Source organism: Ahaetulla prasina, chromosome 10 (genome assembly GCF_028640845.1).
Source record: "Ahaetulla prasina isolate Xishuangbanna chromosome 10, ASM2864084v1, whole genome shotgun sequence".
Taxonomy (NCBI): domain Eukaryota; kingdom Metazoa; phylum Chordata; class Lepidosauria; order Squamata; family Colubridae; genus Ahaetulla; species Ahaetulla prasina.
The window spans coordinates 14643290-14666845 of NC_080548.1; the positions used below are offsets into that span (position 1 = coordinate 14643290).

General features: G+C 41.5%; 1 protein-coding gene across 1 annotated transcript in view; it reads right to left on the reverse strand.

The window, feature by feature from the left end:
• LIN28A (lin-28 homolog A) overlaps positions 1-18238 on the reverse strand; it is a 46468-nt gene extending 28230 nt beyond the window's left edge. The window contains exons 1-2 of the mRNA XM_058196056.1: positions 18208-18238; positions 16816-17006 (exon numbers count right to left, since the gene is read on the reverse strand). Of these exons, the coding sequence (XP_058052039.1) occupies positions 16816-17006; positions 18208-18238 (222 nt within the window). The remainder of the gene's footprint in view (positions 1-16815; positions 17007-18207) is intronic.
• Positions 18239-23556: the final 5318 nt, after the last annotated feature.

Below are 23556 nucleotides of genomic sequence, written 5' to 3' on the forward strand. Positions count from 1 at the left end.
ATCAAAGCCAGGGGATCTCAGGATAGCCACAAAAGACATACCATTATGTCATAATTCAAAAATAAAACAATATTTTTTTCCAGAAAACAAGCCCATTTCAAAAACCAAAGCTTAATTGGATTTTATTATCTAGATTGTACTAGTTCTTCAGTTCCAAGGCCATTATTTTTAAGACCTGTGTCAAGAAGTCTACAGCCATCTTTATCTCCCCATCTCCCCACCCCATGCTTGGGGAAATGACAGCTATCTAGAAACCTGCCTTCCCCAATAAGCTTTAAGACACTCACACAGTCCAGATGTAAAACCAGAAAGTAACTATTTGGGGGTGAGATGTTTATCATAAGACTGATAAACTAATTGAGAACATCCCAAACGTCACTTTTAGCCATAGATCCCACAATTGCTACAGGGTGCAAAGTATTTTAAAACAGCATGGGATGCCAATGTTATTAAGAGCAAAAGATGTGAAATGTTAATGTCATCAAGCAAATAACCAAGTCAGCTTCCCGTATTTCTGAAAATGAACTTAAACTCCATTTAAGTCTTTAGGTGATTGTTTTTTTTTAAAAAAAAATTGTGATAGTATCTGCTAGGAAATAGAAAAATATTTCCTAGCAGACACTATCACATTTTTTTAAAAAAAAACAATCACCTAAAGACTTAAATGGAGTCTAGCCTAACATTTTTTCCATAAGAGGCAGGGATGAAATGTTCCCGATTCGGACCGGATCGCCCGATCTGATAGCGATGGCGGTGGGTGGTTCGGAAAACCCGTAGCAAAAATCCCTGCCCCTCCCCATGCCCAGCTGAGTCGCGCAATCATCAGGGTTTTTTTTAACTTTTAAAAGCATTTTTTCTTTGTTCAAAAAAATGCTTTTAAAAGTAAAAAAAAGCCTCTGATGATTGCGCAGCTCAGCTGGGATTGTCTGAACCTTTTTTAAAAGCATTTTTTTTTCAACCCATTCGGCCGAAGAGGCTGTAGAAAAAATGCTTTTAAAGGGTTCTGGTGATCAGGCAACTCAGCTGGGATTGTCAGAACCCTTTAAAAGCTTTTAAAAGGCTCCCTTGGCAATCCTACCAGAAGCCGAAGAGGTTGTAAAAAAATGCTTTTAAAAGTAAAAAAAAAAAAGTTAGCCACGCCCACCCAGTCACATTACCCCCACCACCAAGTCATGCCCACAGAACTGGTAGTGACAAATTTTACATTTCACCCCTGATAAGAGGACCTTATAATATAAAATAATATGGCTGGAGGTCCATCTGGTCCTCTTCTGTTAAAAATTAAGATTTGACCTAGATATTTCAGAATTTTAAGAATTAGTTAATGCTTTAAAATGGCTTTTAGTTGCTATATATGTTGTCTCTTTAAAAAAAATTGCAGGGCACAAATCCACCAAGAACTGTTGTAAATGTTAAATTGGATTTTATTTGGAAGATTACTACCTGCTCCTTCAGATGTATACAACTTTATCCTACGGGAGAAGTTTATCTATATTAAATAAAATGTATGAGGAAGACAGGGCTAAGCCTCACATTTTCTTGCAGATCACTGGAGCATGGTTATTTTATAGAGACGCTCATGGAAAACTCTATTGTAGTAAAAATGAATAAATAATAGACTAAGCAGATCTGATGTGGCATTTTTCCATCCATCAGATCAAAACACAAGCAATTTGTGACAGAGCAAGTTTAAGTTTTTACCAAAGTCTGTATCCATTGTCTTGTTAAACTGTAGGTGGATTTAAGATGGCAGGACAAATATCTGACATTGTTAATTGCCCCTTCATTTGGAGGGAGGGGCGCATTCACAGAATTGTTGTTCAAGGTGACAATGCCATTCTTGCACAGTTAAAGAAATTTACATAGTATATCTTTGTTCACTAGATTGATACACTGAAAATGTAGTGCTACATCAGTGGTGAAATGTAAAATTTGTTTCTAGTGGTTCTGTGGGCGTGGCTTGGGGGGGTAATGTGACTGGGTGGGCGTGACCAACTTTTTTTTTTAACTTTTAAAAGCATTTTTTCTACAATCTCTTTGGCTGAAGAGGTTGTAAAAAAATGTTTTTAAAAGTGCCTGATTGTCAGAGGCTTTTGTTTTAAAAGCAATTTTTTTTTTGCCTTTAAAAGAAAAAAAAGCCTCTGACAATCAGGCAACTCAGCTGGAATCATCACAGCCTTCTTTTAAAAGCATTTTTTTACAACCTCTTCAGCAAAGAGGTTGTAGAAAAAATGCTTTTAAAAGCCTCTGACGATCCCAGCTGAGCCGCGCGATCATAAGAGGCTTTTTTTTTTACTTTTAAAAGCATTTTTTTCAGCCGAAGAAAAAATGCTTTTAAAAGTAAAAAAAAAAACCCTCTTATGATCGTGCGGCTCAGCTGGGCAGGCGGGGGGGGCAGAGATTTTTGCTACTGGTTCTCTGAACGATCCGCTGCCATCGCTACCGGATCAGGCGATCCGGTCCGAACTGGGAGCATTTTACTCCTGATGCTACATATACTTACATAGAAGCAAGCTTCATTAAATATACAATAGCAGCCAAGCTAGGTTCACACAAGTAAACTAAATCGAGCTTTGTGAGGTCCCCGGTGCTCTCAAAAGTTTGGCTGTTTTCTTGCAGACATTTCATTACTGAACTTGGTAACATCATCCGTGTCAGAAGGGAGTGTGGTTTACTCAAACCAAACTCAGAGAGCACCGAGGACCTCCCAGTGCAACCCTGAGTTACAAATATTCTTTTCTATTAAATCAAGCGTTTCCCAGATGGAACGTACACCATGTACATACACCAAAGAATCAGATCAGGTAGAGATGTGGCTCTTGTCTCATTATTAAACATTATTATTGTCTCATTATTATTATTAAATATTCACCAGTAATTTTAGCTATGGGAAATCTTTGTGACGGAAAAATCTGACTAGTCCGTTGCAGCATATAACTCTGTAGCCATGATTTGGTTCAAGGAGAGTACAGTTACTACTCCATGTTGCACAGGGAGTCATGTACACTCATTATATGGCAGTTAAGGCTAGAAGTTGCAGTTGGAATGATAGTTCAAAGAGATTGATTGGTTTTTCAAAGGTTCTACAGCACCCTTTCCTCCTCTTTGAAATGACTGAAGGCCTTCAGCAAGGATCTCAAAAGCAAAAGCAGCACAATATGTTAGGACACTATGTTAAAGGGACACGGTGGCTCAGGGGCTAGGACATTGAGCTTGTCGATCGAAAGGTTGGCAGCTCAGCGGTTCGAATCCCGAGTGCTGCCGTGTAACGGGGTGAGCTGCTGTTACTAGTCCCAGCTTCTGCCAACCTAGCAGTTTCGAAAGCACGTAAAAATGCAAGTAGAAAAAATAGGGACCGCCTCTGGTGGGAAGGTAACAGCGTTCCGTGCGCCTTTGGCGTTGAGTCATGCTGGCCACATGACCATGGAGACATCTTCGGACAGCACTGGCTCTTCGGCTTTGAAACTGAGATGAGCACCACCCCTAGCATGTATGTGCGAGGGGAACCTTTACCTTTACCTTATGTTAGGACTGGCTCCTATTTAGGGGGTTTAACCAGGTTTAGAACTAATAAGCAGCCAAAAAATTCCTTCTAAAATTTGCATAATATGCTCACATCTGCAAAATGCCACTCCAGATTTGGACAGCCATGTTTCGCTGTACACAAGTTTTCTTGAAGGATAGCTCTATTTATAGGATATGCTATAAATGCATAAAGACCAACGGACTGGAAGATACCAATTGTATAGGTAGCTGGAAAACGTTTCAGAGGAATCAGCATAGGAATCTACCCTAGTTTAATCAGGCTTCCATTTCTCCTCTGGGAAGCTCTAGGAAAGAAGCATTTTTAAATATGTGTAATATTTTGATTGTATTTTATGTGTTCATATTATTTTATTTATATTTTGGACTATTGTTACCCAATCTGAACAAAAGGACAAGATACTGTAAATTTCAGCTTAACATTATCAGCAAGCAAGAATTGTTCGATATGAAATTACTATTGAGGTGGGGATAGCTTCTTGCTAGAAGTTTCCCAGCGGAGTTTGGGATTATGTTGTAAAATTCTAGTAACTTGAGGTACATGACTTCAACGTCCAGAATTCTCCAAACTGCTTGACCATTACTGAGCATTCTGGAAGTTGACGTCTATAGATCTAGAGGTTCTGGTGGGAGAAGTTGACTGGACCATTTTGACTAGGCCTACTTCCTAACTCTTTACTTGTGTGCCTGGTTTTCAAAGTAACCACAACAACAGTACCTTAATTCAGCCCAGTGGTCTTAGCTATTTTTCAAGTGTTCTCCCCACCAACATTTAGCCAGGATCCAGGCATTCACCTGCACTTCCCAAATTACTTTCTGCATATCCCTGCTTCATCCTAGCTGAATGAAAAGGAATGAAGCCTTAAAGAAAGAAACCATCGTTCTCGAGAAATTAATAACTATCCTCCTTTAACTTGGGACTGTCCAGATGGAACTGCAACTCCAATCATCCCCCAGTTGATTTTGACAGGGCAGGATGAGAAGACCGCATTTTATTTATTTATTTATTTATTTATTATTTAGATTTTTATACTGTCCTTCTCCCGAAGGACTTTCGGCGGTGTACAGCCAGATTTAAAACAAAAACAATATACAGATTAAAACAACAATTAAAATAACATATTATATTAGTGGCCGAAAGATTTAAAACCGTCAAATTTGACCCATGGTTAAAATACCCCAATTAAAATTATTAAAATTCAAGAAATTTAAAAATTAAGCCAGTCCCGCTTGGATAAACAAATGCGTTTTCAACTCACGGCGAAAGGTCCGAAGGTCAGGTAATTGGCGCAAACCAGGGGGAAGTTCGTTCCAGAGGGTAGGTGCTCCAAGAGAGAAGGCCCTTCCCCTGGGGGCCGCCAGCCGACATTGCTTGGCGGCCGGCACCCTGAGAAGACCCTCTCTGTGTGAGCGTACGGGTCAGTGGGAGGCATAAGGTAACAGCAGGCGGTCCCGTAAGTACCCGGGCCCTAAGCCATGGAGCGCTTTAAAGGTGGTAACCAACACCTTGAAGCGCACCCGAAAGACCACAGGTAGCCAGTGCAGACTGCGCAGGAGCGGTGTTACACGGGAGCCACGTGTGGCTCCCTCAATCACCCGCGCAGCTGCATTCTGGACTAACTGAAGCCTCCGAGTGCACGTCAGGGGTAGCCCCATGTAGAGAGCATTGCAATAATCCAGACAGGAAGTGACAAGAGCGTGAGTGACCGTGCATTTTAGATGTCCCCTATTAATTTAAGCTACCCAGTTCTAGGTTTCTTAATATTGAATTCTATGACATCTACCGACAAGTCATTTCTGGTTTTTTGGGTTTCTGTAGGATAAACTTTTGCTCTTTTGAACTGGAAGCAGTTCCAGATCAAGAAAAGAGGAAGGGGGGAAAAAACAAAACTCCAAACCCCAAGCAACCGAATGTCTCCAAGGCAAATCCATCCTCAAATGAATTCTTCCCAAGTAAGACAGTGGTGGCCTTTCCCAGGAATTTAGCAATCCGAGAGAGAGAGAGAGAGAGAGAGAGAGAGAGAGAGAGAAGCTGCTTGCAGACAATGGGTTGATTATCTCAGCATTTTCTCCCCGCAGTGCCCTTTCAAGAAAAGGTGCTGCCTGGCTCCATTTGCCCTTAAGAGACCTGAGCACACACATTCACCCTGGAGGCAAAGGCTTGGCCAGCAAAGAAGACCTTTCTCTCCAACTGACTGCCTCTTTTTCATCTGATGTGTAGCTTCATTCCTAATGCAAGACATTTAACTTGTGGGTGCCTCAGCCATCCTTTAAGAAAGTCCTAAATGGTGGGGCCTAATTGTTAAAGCAGCCCTGATCGGGTTTGCCATCCTTTGGAGGTGCTGGGCTACAACACCAAATCAGCCAGAACAAGACAAAAAAGTTCCATAAGGGGTGGGAGATTATAGAGTTTTAAATCCAGGAATTTGGACCGGAGACAATTGAGAGTTGAAATCTCAAAGGAACTCCGTGGTGATTTGAATTCGAAGTCTCTACTGTTAAGATTCACACAGCATACCAACTATTTAAAACTGTAACCATGGCTAGGTTTTCACGGGGAGGGGTTAGTGTCTTAGGTCTACTTTATTTAGTTTATGACTCGGTGTGATCCTGAGTATCCAAAAAAAAAGTGGGGGGGAGGGCTGAATCTGGTAACAAAAATAATAGTGATGGGTGAAGCTTGTCCCTGAGTCATCAAAAGCCAGCTACCATAATTTACCCTAACTTATTTCACAGTATTGTTATGAAGATTTAAAGGTGGTATATGGGGATTATCTCTGGGCTGCTAGATTGAAGTTAAAATGCTGTAGAACAGTGTTTCTCATTTTAAAATATCTGAATTTCAACCCACAGAATTCTCCAGCCAGCTCCCAAAATTCTGGGAATTGAAGCCCATCTTAAGGTTTTGAGGTAGAGAAACACTGTTAGAGACCCTCCTTTAAAGCAAAGCATCTTCCTCTCTCACTTCCCCCTGGCCTCCAACTCTTTCCAATTCTCAGCCACAAAAATGAATTGGGCCAATCACTCTCATTCAGCCCAACCTACCTCACAAGATCATTGTTCTGGGGATTAAATAAAGGGAGGGTCCCATATACGCTTCCTTGAGCTCAAGAAAATATATATAATTTGTGTTTTGCCAATAAAGAAATAAAGGGGGACTAGTATAGATCTATTTCAAGCTATTTAGTTCTCATCAGCTAGCCATACAGCTTGAAATAGCTTGAAATAAATCTATACTAGTCTCCCTTTATTTCTTTATCGGCAAAACACAAATTTGGTAAAAAATAGTTTGTTGTGAAAGCGACTGCCTGAGGGCTCCTGGATTGGAGTTGAAAGGCGAAAGGGAAGCAGTATGCTTGCTCCCATATTGGGGCAGACCAGGTGCTTCTACAGAAAAACACTTTATATTATATATATATATAGATATATATATATATAAAATCACACATAAGCATATATAGTATTCCAAGGTTATTTAACTGTAGTATGTTGAATAAACAAATAACTAGAAACACACACTTGGCCAACAAAAACCTTACATGTTGGTGTAGCCTGACATGTTGAGTAAAGCAGAATTAAGTTCCTGTATAATGTTCATCCAAGGTTTCGTAATTCTAATGAACAATCTTGAATCCTGTAAATTTGAGATCTGACTACAGTTGGAAGAAGAGACCTCAAGACAAGCTGACTGAGATAACTGTCCTTACTTGACTGAAACATGGGAGTTGGACAGGATGTGTGAAATGAACTATACTTGTCCCACCTGATTGGTTTAGTGCTGTCAAAATTAACATGCAAAAACTGATTCATAGAGGCAGGGGGGTTGAATCTCTGGATTACCAGTTTTGGTGGTTGAGCGGTTTGCAATGGGAATATATTGTCCATTAACTCATAAAAGAAAAAGAAATCCTGAATTATTTCCATCCATTTCTCAATTCATAAGAGGAATGAGCACACACACAAAAATGTCTTGATTAGATCTACTAAGTTGGAGAGCAAACAAGCACACCCGGATCAGATCAATTTCTTCAGTGCAACAAAAGGGCCTTTCCAGTTACAGGGGAAGATCGAGAAATTCCACCCCCACACACATTGCTAATTGCTTGAATTAGGCGCTGGGGGAAGGGGAAAATCATTGCCTGAGGCTGTTATCTCTTTGCTCCTGAGCCTCATGGATCCATTGACCAGCAAAAAAATATGCAAGCCAAAAATATCCCCCCCACCAACCAGAAAAACTCCAAAACAATTCAACACTTCACCAACTGTTAACCAAACACCAAGTAAACCAGTTTTAGCAGGAATGCAAACCACACGAAGCAAAATGGCTGCCAATAGCCTAATGGAAGCTCTGGGGATGATCTAAAAGCGGCTTTTCACATACATGACCATTGGATGTTTATCTGTTCAGATTGCAAAGCCAGGTGAGAAAACAGAAGACAAGTCAATCTGCTCTCCATTTTGCTGAAATTTTTGATTGCTTTGTTATCAGATGAGTCAACTGAAAGCGGATGGTTAGAGAGAGGAGGGGGGGGGGAAGAGAGATGGAAACTAACCCCCTGCTGGGACAGGCTATTCAAAGCTGGTTCCTGTAATAAAGTGATTTAATAGATCTAAAGAGGCCAATTCCCTTCTTTCTTCCACAGTTACTTCCTGTGGGTTATCATTCACATATGTAAATGACCAGAAGAGGGTTATCTCTGACCCTCATGCAATTAAAGAAATCCTCCATCTGTTTTTTAGAGGAGACAATGCATAGATAAAGAAGCCAGATTTGTGTTCTTTTTCCTGTAATGGTTTGCGGAACAGTGGTCATCTGTTAACTCATGTCCAGTTCCCATTCTGGCCCATCAGTGTCTTTCTACACCATGCAATATGGGCAAACAATTTGGGAAGTAACAAAAATAGAATACTGACATATTAAAATGCATTTGACACTGCAGTTTTAGAGGTCAAAGCACTTCAGTATCTTTCTCTTTAATACATCTAGGAATTTATTTGGGCTGGAATTTCTCGATCCCCAGGACATATAAATGTTCCAATTTAGGGGCTCCATTCTGCCAAATATCATAGGTCATAGTTAACAGTAACTTCTGAAATGGAGGTCTTCTGCTTCCACTCTTATCATCTGAAAAGTGATATAAAGCTCCCTTTTGCTATTCATTACGTGCCCCCCATTCCTTAACAAAGCTAATTAATTATACAGAGTAGACTAGCATATCTGGGCTCTAAAAAAATTCAGATGACCAATAGGTGGCAGCACAGAATATGCTCTTCTTTGCTGCCATCTAATGGTCATTTGGATTTTTAAGGCCTAGTTGATAAATTTGCCTTGGAGTTCACAGCAGTGCAGATCACTATGACTAGGGAACCAATTACCATCCAGTAAAATACCATGATTGTAAGTTACAATGCACATAAATAGGTGTTCAAATTATGGCAGTCTGCCAGAAAATATCTGCCTAAAATGATGCTGAGCTTTCAGAATCAATTTTAGACCTATCTGCTTGTCCAGCTGACTTACCTACTGACTAAACTTACACTATGTCATATTTTAGATTTGTTCTGCTCATGTTGTCATGAATAATGTTACAGCTTTAACTTTTGTGACTTTGTGTGCATTAGACTTTAATAAATTCATATGGTTTTATAGGTTTTATTTTCTCCTGGTTTGGGTATTAGTTTTAATGCAAATTAGGTTTAAAAGTATTATAATTAAAACTATCAACACAGGGAAATTGGAGGAAGGCTAGTATGACATGCCCTCTAAAGTTCTATATTTGCAATTGTTGAACAGCACTTGAGAAAACTGATATATGTCGGCTGGCGACCTCCAGGGGGAGGGCCTTCTCTGTGGGGGCCCCTACCCTCTGGAACGAGCTCCCTCTGGGGCTTCGTCAACTTCCCGATCTCAGGTCCTTTCGCCGCGAGCTGAAGACGTTGCTCTTTCGAAGAGCAGGACTAGCTTGAACGTAGTTTTAAATTGGGGTTTTTAAATCAGAGGTTTAAATGGGTTTTAAATTTGTATTTAAAAGTTTTAAGGCATCAACTGAATTTAATTGTCTATTCTTTTTGCTGTTTTATATGTATTATACGTTTTCTGTTGTTTTATTGGCTGTGAACTGCCCTGAGTCCTTCGGGAGATGGGCGGTATACAAATATAATAAATAATAATAATATATGTCAACTAATCTGCCATTACTCAAAGACCAGATTCAAGATGGTAATATTTAAAAAAACTCAGAAGAAACAGCATTTGGTCATTTGCTCTCAACCAAAGCACAAGCTGAAAACAGAGCAAGAACCAATGTCACTCAAGTTGTATTATATACTTGTGTTGGCTAAGGAAAAAGGAATCACTTTTGATCAATTATATGTCTTCTTCTCCCGGTACAGGATATCCACAATTACCGTTCATAACAGTTTCCAACCATTTCCTTCCGAAGCCTGCCCATGTCAGCGATGCATCAACAGAGTAATGGCAATGCTTTCAATCACCAGTGTGGACTGCCCCAGATTAATCTCTAGTCCAACAAGCTACAGAATGCTTATTCTCAAGACCTTATGGATTTCCCCATGAGAAATAAAAGGCAATTTTCATCTTCCCTAGTGCCCTAAGTTGCTTAAAAACAAACTGATGTTAGGAATAATTTGCTCTATTGTTCTAAAGCTGGGAATATCCACAATCAACTGTGAAGCTTGTTTGGTGATGATGGAAGATATAATAACCTGATTTACCTTTTCCTTATAGAATTATTGAAAATGTAATCCTAGAAGTATGGGTTATGAATGTGAAATTCAAATGACAATTTATACTAAAATGCTTTGTTCAACATTGTTTAGATCAGCTGCAACTTTCCAGGAAACTTTCAACATCCTTAAAAATCCTTCAGCCATTTGGGTACTTTCCATCACCTAAAGCAGAGATGTGTAACTTTGTCAACTTGAGGGGGAAATAAAGCAATTCCCTTTGTTTTTACTGCCTATTCCACAGCACCTGCCACCAAAGGCAAAAAAAAGCTTTAGGGTTTTGTTTTGTTTTTCATACTTCAAGGGATGCAACTTCTCTGGGCCAACGGTTAGAGTTGATTTTGGCAACATGCTATGAGTGATTTTGATAATAGGTACAATAATATGCTAGAGGCAGCCCTCCTAAAAGTCAAATATTAAATAGCAACCTCGCACACATAGTTCATGATTTTTTTTCCCTTCTGTCGCACTAAACTTTGGTAGTCAGTTTTGGGAAAGAAACATTTAAAGCTTTTTAAAGACCTTTTGTGGTCCTGGGACCTAAGATTATGACTCTTTCATCTCAAGGAAAGGCTGGCCCCTTATATCTGAACTCAGTCTAATCAGCATTCATCAGATGTATCACCTGAGTCTACCTGTCCTTATAATCATTATGCCATACATTTGTGAAATCTAAAATACTAGGCACTGAAATAAAAGAATGCATAACACAGTCTTAAGAAGCTCCCCAAGATTTTGACGCCACAGAAGAACAGTGTCCTGAAACTGTGGCTATAAAAGCATATAAAAGGAAGAGGGTATTAATCTAAGAAGAATCAGAATCCAATTAGTTTTTGAGTGAAGTTAAGATTTGCTATGTATTAGAGTTTAAGAAAGAAGGGAATTGATAGGATGATGGTGTGAAATGACTGAGGATTATGTTTTATGTTATATTTTAGATTATGTTTGTTAGATACTATACCCTGTATTCTGTTCTGGGAAATCTGGGTGGGGGGATGGAAAATGGGGGGGAAGGGGGAAGATTATAAATTGATTGATTGCCATTGTACAGGAATAATTGTAGAATTAAATAAGTTGGAATGGTGTAAAGTCGGGGCTGCTCAGTAACCACTCCGGAAGGGAAAGGGTAAGGAGAGAGGAGTAAAGAAGGAAGAAAGTAGGTAGGTAGGTAGGAGAGAAGGGAGGGGGAAGAAAGGATAGGAGGAGCAGAAGGAGGGGAAGATAGAGGGTTAAAGGATGAAAGTGAGAAGTGGGAAGGAGGAGGGGAAGTAGGGAATTGAGGAGGAAGGTGGGGAAAGTAGAAGAAGGATGAGAAGGGTAGAAAGGATTAAGGAAGGGAGTGGCGACTGAGCAGGCCCGATTAGCATAATTCATGATCGATTGTTGGATAAGTGATTGTACTGTACACTGGTCAAATTGTTGGAATTATTATGGAAAAATTAAAAAAAATTGGAAAAAAAAAGAATCAGAATCTACAGCTGGGCCATTCCCTTATTAGGGCCAACAAGAAAGGTACAATAGTATATTAAGCTTTTAAGATCTCCAGAATTCTTCCAGGCAATTCTTACAACAACAACAACAAAATGGGGAAGGGAAGAAGGGTGAAAGTTTAAAAAACATTCAGCCTGGAGTTTTGCAGATTAAAGTCAATCTTAAGAAGGAAATAGTAGCTTGAAGTTCAGGGTTTCCTTACCCTCCTGTGCCCCAAACATGCATATTTCAAACAAATTATAAACAGTTGTGTTCATTTTTCTATAATAGGTGGAAGTATAGCAAAACCAATATAAAAATGATCAGAATCCTCCAATTTTTTTGTAACAGACTATTATTAGCGCTTGAAATCAGATGCAAAATCAATCCAAAATGTTTGTTTTGCCTTCCAAGTGATGGGGATGGGTTTCAAAGATCTCCCAAAGCTCTAAATTTCAGCCACATTCCAAGCAATAGACAAGGTGGTTAAAACAAAGCCAATGTTCCTCCATGCATATCTCTCCAAAGAAAACAGGGGCATCAGCATTCCAGGTTTATTCCCTTCAGGCTTTTCCATCAACTCATCTGGGCCTTTACTTGGGGAAATCATTCCCAGGGAAGGGGTGGAAGGTCAATAAAATACAGAAATCAAGAGTTGCATCCATTCATTTTGTAGATTTATCTATAAAATGCCTGGGTGTGAACAGAACTTCATGAAAATTCCAAAGAATTATCCAAAGCAGCTATGTGTGTTAGAGTGTGTGTGTGTGTATGAATTCTACATGGGTCAACCAACTTAATCTAAGAATTGAAAATAAGTGGTTTGGAGTTCCCATCTAACTTTCTTGTTCAATAATGAACAGATGTTATAAAATACAATTCATATCAAAAAAGCCAGCAAATACGAATCAGGAAATACTTTACAGAAACAAGCCTCCATTCAAAACCCCACAGCCTTGTCAAACCCCACACTCATCATTTCTTGTGTTTCCAAAAAAATAAAAGGACAGTCTACATTTAGCCATATGAACTAGCACCATTGAAAATGCAATCCCATATGCATTCCTCAAAGTAAAATGCTTTCAAACTTAGCAAGGTAAACATGTGTAAGATTACAGCATTGCGATATCTGCTATGGATTCCAATCTATTGAGGACAGTGGTTTGCTTCCAAGTCAACATCTATACCTCTGCTTCTGAATAATCTTGTTTGTGGTTTGGCCAGTTAACTATTCCTCAATAAAATTAACGGGTCTATTTTCGGAGCCTATATATTTGAGGATTGTTGCACAAAGGCTGTATCTCTACCCAAAGATTGCATTATACACACTTCAGTACTGCTCAATTAAATTAGGACCAGGAAAGGTGTTTCCAAGCAAAGTTAATCTTGAAGCTTCTTTCAATTAGTTGTTACACTATAATTATATTCTTGTCTTAAATCAGGCTTTCTTCTGAACAGCTGTTTTATTTCAAAAAGGTTACTCATGATCAAATCTTAACATTCGGTTCTCCATCTGAATCAGAAGGCGCATGCATATACATTATAATTTGGACCTTGTACCACTACATTCAAATCTACTATTACAGAATTGGTGTTGTACCATTGTTCCTTAACCTATATAAACAAGATCATCTACAATCAGAACTTCTTTTTGCTTATCTTTCCTCTGTAAACACCAAGAGGTTTCACGTGGATGATAGCATAATACCATCAAGAATGGCAAGGCCCCAAAGAAAATAAGTACCAGCCAGAAACTGCGGCAGTATTTTATCTGATCTGGTAAGAACAAACACGATTAAAGTGAAGAAAACTGCCTAATGAGGAATGTGGCTATCCTGTCCTTGCAAGGAAATTAATAAAAAAGGTGCTACTTTTCAGATTAATTATTTACCTTCAAGAAGGAAAGGAAGACATGTGGGTACATTTAGAGAAAAAGTAAAATCCACAGCTGGCTGATAGCTCTTAACAGGATCAGACAAAATAATGAGCAAGCTTTTGAGTTCACTACAATGGTAGGATTCAAATAATTTAACAACCGGTTCTTTGCCCTAATGATTTCTTCTAAAAACCAGTTCACCAAACTGCTCAGAAAGTTAACAACCGGTTCTCCCAAAGTGGTGCGAAATGGCTGAATCCCATCACTGATTCAGTAGGATTATTCCCTAGGTTGAATGGGGAGAGGGATTTGGAAAACAGGAATGAGAAAATGGGAAGCTTGATTTTGAGACTAAAAACACCAGTTAAGTCACTGTTAAAATGTGGAAAAAAACGGATAGGCTTACAGTACAGAAATACTCTGAAAGAAGACCCACCGTATTCAAAGCCAATATCATCCGGGGAAGGCTCTATTAAGTACTGTACTATAAAAATTTGGGCTGCAGCTGGGGCAAGGAAACAATGTTCCCCTCCCTTTTGGGGTGATATATAAAATGCAGCCATTTTATTGTCAGCTGATATGAACTTTGGGAAAACAAAACAAAAATTGTATTTCAAATTCAACACAAAGGAATTTTGCTAATGTAAATTTCTCTTTCCACACCTATGGGACACAAATATTTATTTCACTCATTTAATAACATTTACCTATCTCCTCTCCATTCCCAGCTGTGGCCAACACCTCTGACACTCATGGGCATGGTATATTGTGTGGCATTCCTACAAGGATCTAGAAGGCTATCTTTGAACAGGAAGTTCCGTTTCATTCTGATACCTAAAAACCATCTTGGTGATATCAAAAACCTAAGCAGGGAAGGTGATAAACTTGAAATGGATTCTAATCAATTATCCCCGTCTTCCATGAAAATTCTCTTATCCTTAAAATCATCTGTGAAATTCTCCCCATTGCAAGTTCTGGCTTTAAATCCACGATTTTATTACACTTCTGTTGTAAAACAAAAAATCCTGTACCTATTGACACTCAATTTCCCTTGTACCATCCATATGACACCCATTTTGGGTCACTGTTTCTTCTGGAAGTTGTTAATAAAATTGTCTTAATAACATAACAGCCTTGCAGGATCTAATTTAAAGGCCAAGCTTAGTTTTGGTAATTCCTATGGTTTTAAATAATCCCCTAGGCCTAGGGCAGCCTCTCCCTGAATTCTCAGAATTTAGGAGATGGCAACTTAGTACCTGGGAGTATTCAGCCTGATAATGTTGGTTATTAAGCTTTCATCCACAAAAATGTATTAAGGTCTTATCCTAAGATTCTTGGTACTAATCTATTAATGTCAAAATTACAGAGCCACCTGAATCTTAAGATATGTACAAGATGCACACACACACACACCCCTGGAAAGCAATTGCTCCCAAATAGTAAAATAGACTACACTGCAATGGCTTCAAGCAACATTTGGAAGCATCAACCACCTCTTATTAATCAGAGACAGATCATCCTGGCATCAGTGGCATAGCAGCTGTTATGCCTACTGGATGATTGCAAGCCTAGAAATATTGTGCCAGCAAGGCCTTTCTTAGTAAAATGTATTATTATAACATTGCACAAAAACTTTAATGCTTTGTCCTTTCACAAATAAGGAAAGGATGGCCTTCCAGATGCTGAACTACAATTCCCAGCATTCCCTCATGCTTGCTGGGACTCCTGGGAGGTTCAGTCCAGCAACATTTGGAGGACCAGTAGTCCTCTGCCCATTTTTAGATCCCATGCTTAGCTACTTTAGGCAGCATGCTGGCCGCTTCACCAACTGTTTTGGAGAGTGTGTAAAGCAATGCTACATAAACCCAGTTAGTTTGCTTTTAGCTTAGTGGATTGTGTGAACACAGCATTTGTTCTTTTAAACCAGGATTTGTGACATAGGATGTGGTACAAGCCAACCTAATGCAGTTTGAATTGCCATGCTAAAACAAATATACCATGCTAACAAGTTAACAAGTTATGACACCTTAGTTTTTTGCTGCCACATGGAACCCTCTTCCTTGTTTCTAACCCATGGAAATAAAGGCGAACAAGGCCTTTTCCTCCTCTGTTTTTCCTCTTCATTTGCGAAAGGAAGATTTTTACACTCTTTAGTTCTCTGTGGAGTTTTTTTTTTTCCAACTGCTTCTTCCCCTCTCCCATCACTGCAATCGTGATTAGTGACCACAGCTTTACTTTTAATACCACAGCTCTTCCTGCTCCCCTTCCCATTTTTTTTTTAAAGGCAAAGTCCCAAGCGGGCCATTTGGGGAAGAAAATAAAAGGGGTATGTGTGTGGGGAGTTTTTTTAAAAAATTGAAATTAAGCTGCTATCGCTTTACAGCAAACCTAACCCTTGAACCCTAAAACCATGATGGGGAAGCAAAGGAGCCCAGGAACTGGTCCTTGTGTTGTATCCTTACGATTTATACTGATAGTTTCCTGATTGCTTATTTGTATCCTATAACTATCATTAAGTGTTGTATCATTAAGTGTTAAATTTGTACCCTATGACTATCATTAAGTGTTGTACCTTGGGGAAGCTATCTTTTCTTTTATGTACACTGAGAGTGTATGCATCAAGACAAATTCCTTGTGTGTCCAATCACATTTGGCCAATAAAAAATTCTTTTCTATTTTACCTTCGGGAGAGGAAAGAAGCCCAGGGCGGGGTACGGGGAGGGAGAGAGAGAGAGAGAGAGAGAGAGAGAGAGAGAAAGGTTCACAGGCACCCAAAAGCAAAACCGCGCGTGGGAGCCGAATTCGCGCAGGCACAAAAGCGTGGTCCGCGGAGGCTTTTCCGGTCAAAAGGGAGCAAGGCAGAGCCCTTAATTCTATAACGAGAAAGGTGGGAACCAGGGCTCGCTTTCTGCAAAAGCCGCGCGCCCGGCCCTGCGCCCTTTTGAACGCTCTCTGGCCCCATCCGCCCCAAGGCGCAATTCCCCCAAAACTTTGCGCCAGGACGCCAACTCTCTCCAGGCTGCGCCCAGCATCCCGAAGGCCCCGAGGCTGGCCGGCTGCTTAGGCCCCAAGCTGTCTCCCCGAGCTCCCGGGAGGAAGCCCGTTGCTTCCCCACCTATCCATCCCCACCTTGCCGAGCCGAGCTTTCCGACCCCCTCCCCCCGGAATCCGCTGCTTACCTGATGCACGAAAACGTCCACGGGGGCCTCGAGGGCGATGCCTTCCTTGGAGGTCATGGAGAGGAAGCCGAAGCCCATCCGCACGTTGAACCATTTACAGATCCCGGCGCCATGCAACAGCGGTTGGCTTTCCTCGTCCGGCCTGGGCGAATCTCCGCTGGGCTCTTCCTCGCCCGCCTTGGCGCAGCCACCTAGAAGCATACACGCGGTTCATCAGTCGAGGCGAGTCCAAGGAAGGCTGCGCCCCCCCCCACGCCGGCTTTTCTATTGCCGGCGGGCGAGGTGGGGGGGGGCGCCCAGCCACGAGACGCCCTGGGGGTGTGGGGGGGCGTGGGGAAAAAAAGAGAGACCGGCTTGTCTTTCGGTCACCCCCTCCCCACCCAACACCTTCGCCCCGCCATTCCGTGATGGCCCGGAGAGCAGCTTGGAATGCCAGCCCAGCCGAGGCATCCTCTCTTGGGTTCTTTTGAGGATAGGCGCAACCTACCATGCATCGTCCCTGCATGGTAGACCCGGGAGGGTATCGGGGGGGGGGGAATCTCTAAACAAGATACAATCCCGGGAATTAGGGGGTGGGAGGGTGGCGGGGAACGGAAATATCGGTAACTCCCTTCGCTGGTTCCAATTCCAGAAGGTGGCAACATTTTAAATATCTTAAAATGTATTTGTTGCATTTTCCTTCCGAACTTTGCAACATGAGAGATGGAGAGAGCGAAGCCGGTGGATATTTTTTTAGGGGATGGAAGCGGGGGAAAGAAAAAAACACCCCCAGAATGCTCCTGTCCTGGTGCATTTTGGAAATTCTCCTAAAAAAGTTTGGAAAAGGCTTGTGAAGATAGTCGAATGCAAAATGAAGACAATGAAATGCCAGAAAGGGGTAGGTTTGTCCTCCCGAAACCCTTTGGAAATCCATACGTGCGCCTTTTTAAAAACAAAAAACAAAAAAAACCAAACAAACCCCAAACAAACCCCGATCACTCTCCTTAAAAAAATAATAATAAAACTCCAGCTGCCAAATACGCCATAAAAGTTTTCAAGCTCTTTCATCCAGCTCCTTTCCTAAAAGAGAAAAAGCACATGGCAAGCCAAGGAAGAGGATGTACTGCCCCCCCTCCCTCAAAAAAAAAAAGTCACAAAAATAAACTAAAAGTCAGAAACCGAGGTAGAAAATGTTAAAAAGTCTTTTAACGCGAAAGGGGCAGGTTCAATATTAGAAGAAACCAGAAATCTCTCTTGAGCGGAGAATTACTATTATTGTTATTTTTGTCCAAACGAGGATGGACGGAGGTGAAGGAAAAGTGAAAAAAAAAGACGAAAGAGAGCCGAGGGACAAAGGCCTACATTTTTACACAAGAGAGGGGGGAAAAATGGGATAGGAAAATTGCACTTAACCTGCAAACTGCTGGTTAGAAACAGACCCCATTCCGCACCCCTGATGGAAATGGTGGACTCTTAGCAGGAGCCGCTTCCCCTCCTCTCTGCCAGCCTGCTTCGGAGAGGGTGTCACCGCAGTTCCCCAGCCCCCAAAAATAGAGAGAGGGGAGGGGAGGGGGGAAAGAGGACAGGGAGGGGGTGGGGGAAGATTCTAAACAAGAGGAGGGACGAAAAAAGCCAGCCCAAGGTTTGCTACATCTTCGCGGCAACAATAGCGGTGGGAGGGCCCGAGGCCTCCTATGGCTTCCCAAATTTCGGAGAGACAATAGAATCCCCCTCCAACGCCAAACCTTGCGAGATCTCCCCCTGCCCGCCTCCTCTCCCCCCTCCTCCCCCAATCTCTGCGCTCTTCCCTCTCTCTGGAGACCAAAAAATGTAACCTCCTGCCTCCCATCCGGCAGGCTGGAGCCGGGAAGGGAGAGGGGGGGGGGAGGGAAGAATCCTGGTTAGTGTCAAAACTTTAAGGAAAAAAAAAACGCACATTAACCCAACATTCTTCCCATCCCCTCAACTTTCGTTTTCACACATGATCAGTCTTGCTGCCTTTGGGGAACGTGTGAACGAGAGGTCCCTGGAGCCCCGCCGGGTGGTCACGATCGGGGGGTTCCGTTGGGTTCGGGTTCGGTGTTGGGGGGGGGAAGGTGGCCGTGCGTAGTGGGTGGGCGGGCGGGCGCACACACGCACACTTCCCACGTGACAATCGCACCCATCAACTTTGGACTTTCCAAGTGTGTGTGTGGGGGGGGGTATTTTCACACACACACCCCGATTTGGTGAACTGGAGGAGAGGGGCGGGTTTACCTGCCGGGGGAGGTAAGGAGCGCCTTCTTCCTATGCGGACTACTTTCTGCTAGTGCCAAGAGACCGAGAGCTTCTCATGATTGACACCCCGAGAGACATACGCGCCCATTGCCCTGCCTAGCCCCGTTGGGTTAGGATCGGATCAGCTTGATCCTAAACGACCTGTTTAAAAAGAGGCGCCTCTCCCTCTCCTCCCCTCTCCATTCCTTTCTGTTTTTAGCAAGTTTAAGCCTTTTTCTTTAGATGAGGATTGCCGGGCCCGCCATTCATTTTGGGAATCTCTTCTGGTTGGTTTTGGGAATGGAAGGAGGGAGGAAGAGGGGGAGGAGGAGGAAGGGCAGGCTGGTCCCCCAATTTCCCTATTATGTCATCCTCCATTATTTCGGGAGAGAAATAAATTATTTTTTTTTAATAAAATTTCCTATATTTTCTTTAGTAGGCAAGTTAGAATGATTCCCGATTTATCCCGCGTATTCCTCAAACTATGGGCAGAGGGAAAACAGGCAAAGGGATTTGGGAGTATGAGAGCATTTTATATTTTATATGTGAATATATGATTGATAGATATTTCAAAGGACTCATTGATGAGAATCCCAAGTAAATTCAGGCTATGGCTGAAAACTTGAAAGTCCTACTTGATCCTTTAGGGAAAATAATCTCCCCAATTTATATTATTTTCTTTGCAAATAGAACGTTCATTAAACAAATAGATGAATTCTCTCTACCTCGTGCTATACAGACCAGATATAAATGTGTAAGCAAGACATGTTCTTACTATGAATATACTTCGTAAAATCGCTACAGCAGAAACTGAGAAAGTCGGATGTTATGAGATTTAAGGCTGTAATTGGAAAACCGATCCATTATTATTTCCCCCCTAAACTTTTACTCTCCACGGGAGAACGTTTTTAAATAATTGAGATCGAGCTAATGAAAGGTCTAAGGTCTTCAGTGAAAACTTTGAAATTATTAATTACATTTTAATATGCACTCTGAAGCGGTGTAATCGGGAAGACTCCTGCTTTACAAGGAAGAGGCTGGTCTTAATTTTTTTTAAAAATCAATTGGAGTGATAAAATACGGAAAGGAGATTCGCTGGTACTCACATCGGTCAGTTAGCTTGAAAAGTTATGGAAAGAAGACACAGTATTTGCTCCCCCCCCCATTAAATCCTTGGCGGGGCTAACCAAGTTTGTTTACGTTCATTACAGATCTTGGCTTTGCAGGGCACAATCCGGTTTTAATCAAATCCTGGGGCGGGAGGAGAGAGGTGGCCAAAGCGATTGGAACAGACTCCTGGGCTGAGGCTCCTTTGCAGGCAGGGGCGCTAGTGGATGTATCCTGATGTCTATATTATCTCGCCGCAGCTCCAGGATTGATGGGCTGGAGTGGGCGGGGCCCGGTGGCTGCTTAAAAGACAGTCGGCTAAAATGAGAAGGCGATCGGAGCACCAAAAGGCGATGATCGATGGAAGGGAAGGGGAGGGTTGGGGAGGGGAGGGGAGGGGAGGAGAGGAGAGGAGAGGAAGGAAAATCCCCGAAATGCGTGCACGAGGGACCGGAGAGACGCGCGGACACATTCTTGGGGAATGGGGGGGTGGGGAGGATTCACGTCTCTCCTCCTAGCGTAGCGCTTAACTGAAACGATTTGCTTTCTTGCCTCCTCCCCCCCCAAATGAGGAAGGGGATTCTGTCTTTAGCCCACCAGAACTCTGGAGCTATTTGCGCTCCCTGCGCTCTCCCTGTCCCCTTCCCAACCGATGTACATTTGGAGTTACATATTTTGAGCGGAAATGGCCCATTTCATGATCCTGGAGGGGAAAAGAGCCAAAGATCTAAAGTTCCTTCTTCCTCATCATCTTCCCCGCCTCCCCCCATCCCCCCCCCCATCTTGACTCTGCCAGTGGAGGGGTTGCAGATGGGGCGGGGAGAGGTCAGGCCTGATTTTTGTGAGGCATCTTGCGGTCTGGGGGCAGAAGGGAGAAGGAAGGGGAGCTTCCCAGTTCTCCTCCCTCCCCCTCAACCCTCCCCCTCCTTTTGGGGGGGGATTGGGGGAGATTTCACGGCTGGCCGAGGACAATGGCCGGAGTGACCAGTACGAACTCGGGAGGGCAAATAGCCTCTCCATTTCCGGTGCTCAGTTCAAACTGGACAATAACAGCCAGCTATTTCCCCGAAGCAAGGCTGAGCTCTTTAAAGGGACAGCAGCTTCGTCTTGAGAAACTTTCCCATTCACCCGCCCGTCTCTTCTCTTTACATTTTACTCAAATACTGGTAGCGGAACTGGAGGTAAAAATAATTTATCAATATGCCTAAGTCCCTTTGCATGTTGGATGCTTAAAACAAGCCCCTGGGGAGGGGGTGCTTAAGTGGGCACACAAAGAATCATGCAAAGAGACTGGTGTTTGCCAGAGAAATGAAGGACCATTGATTTGGATGTACTGACTATAAACATAATATAAAACTGTTTTAATGTTAGTACGGCTGACCAAAATCTAGGTATTTGCGTAAGATAGTTGAGGAAGGCACAGAGAGTAAGAATACTCAACATCTATTCCAATCACAGCTGGTTTACAAATCTAGTACAAATACGTAGTTTATATACATCATGGTAACTCAAAAGAACAGAGCTCTTGGGAAAGCAAATTGATTAAGGGGTGTGTATATGTGTAAAGTTTTCATATATGTGTGTTGTTCAGCAAAATAATACGGTTGCATCTATTTCAGATACATTCTTTAATCTTGCTTTCACTCTGTGTCTGAAAATGACACAAGGGCATAATTTTTAGAGCTGATTTCTACAAAACGCTTTATCAATCAACTGTTTGGAAGTCTGTTAAAATATATGCTGCTCTTATTTCATTTTTATTTATTAACTAAAAACCTTTCTCTTCTCTCTCTTGCTCACACTTACACACATTTCCATTCAGATTTTTCCCCCTGAATTTAATGTTATCAGAAACTTGATGTGAATAACTTTCATATATTAAATAATTTGAAGAACACTTTTTTTTTAAAAGGACACACATACTTGCAGTTAGAATTGTAGAAATTTGCAAGATGGGTAGGAAGAAATTTGACCACATGAAAACAAACATTAACATAGCCACTGCATTTAATGAAGCTTATGAAGGACTTTCCTCCCACATAATATATATGGACACAGAAACTTATGGATTTTTATTATCATCGCATACTCTATTTGCTATCTCATTAACAAAGAATCTCGTGTTAGACTTTCGTGTAGCTGTTTAAATGTCTGTGTAGGCATCAATACTATACACTAAATGTTGACTAAACTCACTTACATCCCAAAGAATGTACATGAAACTGGCTTACCTGGTGACGTTATTAAAGAAAAAATGTTTTTTTTTTCTATTAGCATTGCACATAAGGAAGATTACAGTTAAACGTCTTGGTCTCTAGCACCATCCTACTTCTGTTCTCATTAAAATGCACAGATTATTATCAGTTTCAATAATCCTCATATAGACTCCTGTCTTTTGGAAGTGCTGGTTAGTAGAGGGGCTGGTGAGCTTGATAAAAGCTAGACTAAGTAAGCTACTCATCTCTACCAATAACTAATGGTTAAAGTTAAACAAAGGACCCAAGAGGGCCATTGCCCAATGTGGAAGCTTCTGCATTCACATTTTATTCTTGTTTGCTTGGGTTTATTTGCTCTTCTCTTTTTCTTACTGGGGCTCACTCTGAAAATAGAAAAGATGCTGTGGGAATTTAAAGGGAAAGACATTCTCTTTGAAAAGCAATTCACAAAATACAAGTTGAGAAAATTAGTTTTAAATGGGATTGACAATGTAATGCACTACTCAAAAATCTTATTTTATTAAATACGGTCAGTGAACAATATAGAGGGAATCACAGTTTCTACATTTTCTATATTCCAGTTTCTATATTTCCTGTAGCTTGGCTTATGTGAGGGTGTATGTGAGAAAACGAACAGTTACATTTTGAGTAAGGAGGGGGGGGGGAAATACCTAGATGAAGGAGTCACTTGAAACCTCACGCTCTGTCCAAGGTGCTGATCCGCTCGCTCAATTATGTCCTTGTGCTCTCCAGGGTGCTGAAATATACCATGGTTACACACTGTCCAGGGTTCTGAGAGGGAAATTAGAACAATAAAATGAAATCACAACAAATTCTGTTCAGACTCGCTTTTTTTCCTTTAGTCATGACTTTTGTTTTCAATATTCCTGCATCTCCACACTAGTAAAATGATTTAGCTCTGGAAAATGGAAAGGAACAATCTCCGGCACAATTTCAGCTTTTTGAAATAAACTGAACATGTTCTTTTTGCTTGTGAGGCAATGATGTGTATGGGAAATGTATATATGGTACATCTTGCAAAAGCTCAACAAAGAATGTATTATCTACAAGAAGTTAATCCCTGCAAAATCCTTGGTTTCTGTTGAAAAAGATAACATTCTATTAGGAATGCATTGCTTTTGTTTTTAAGCTTCAGTTGATTAATATAAAGCATGAGTAAAAT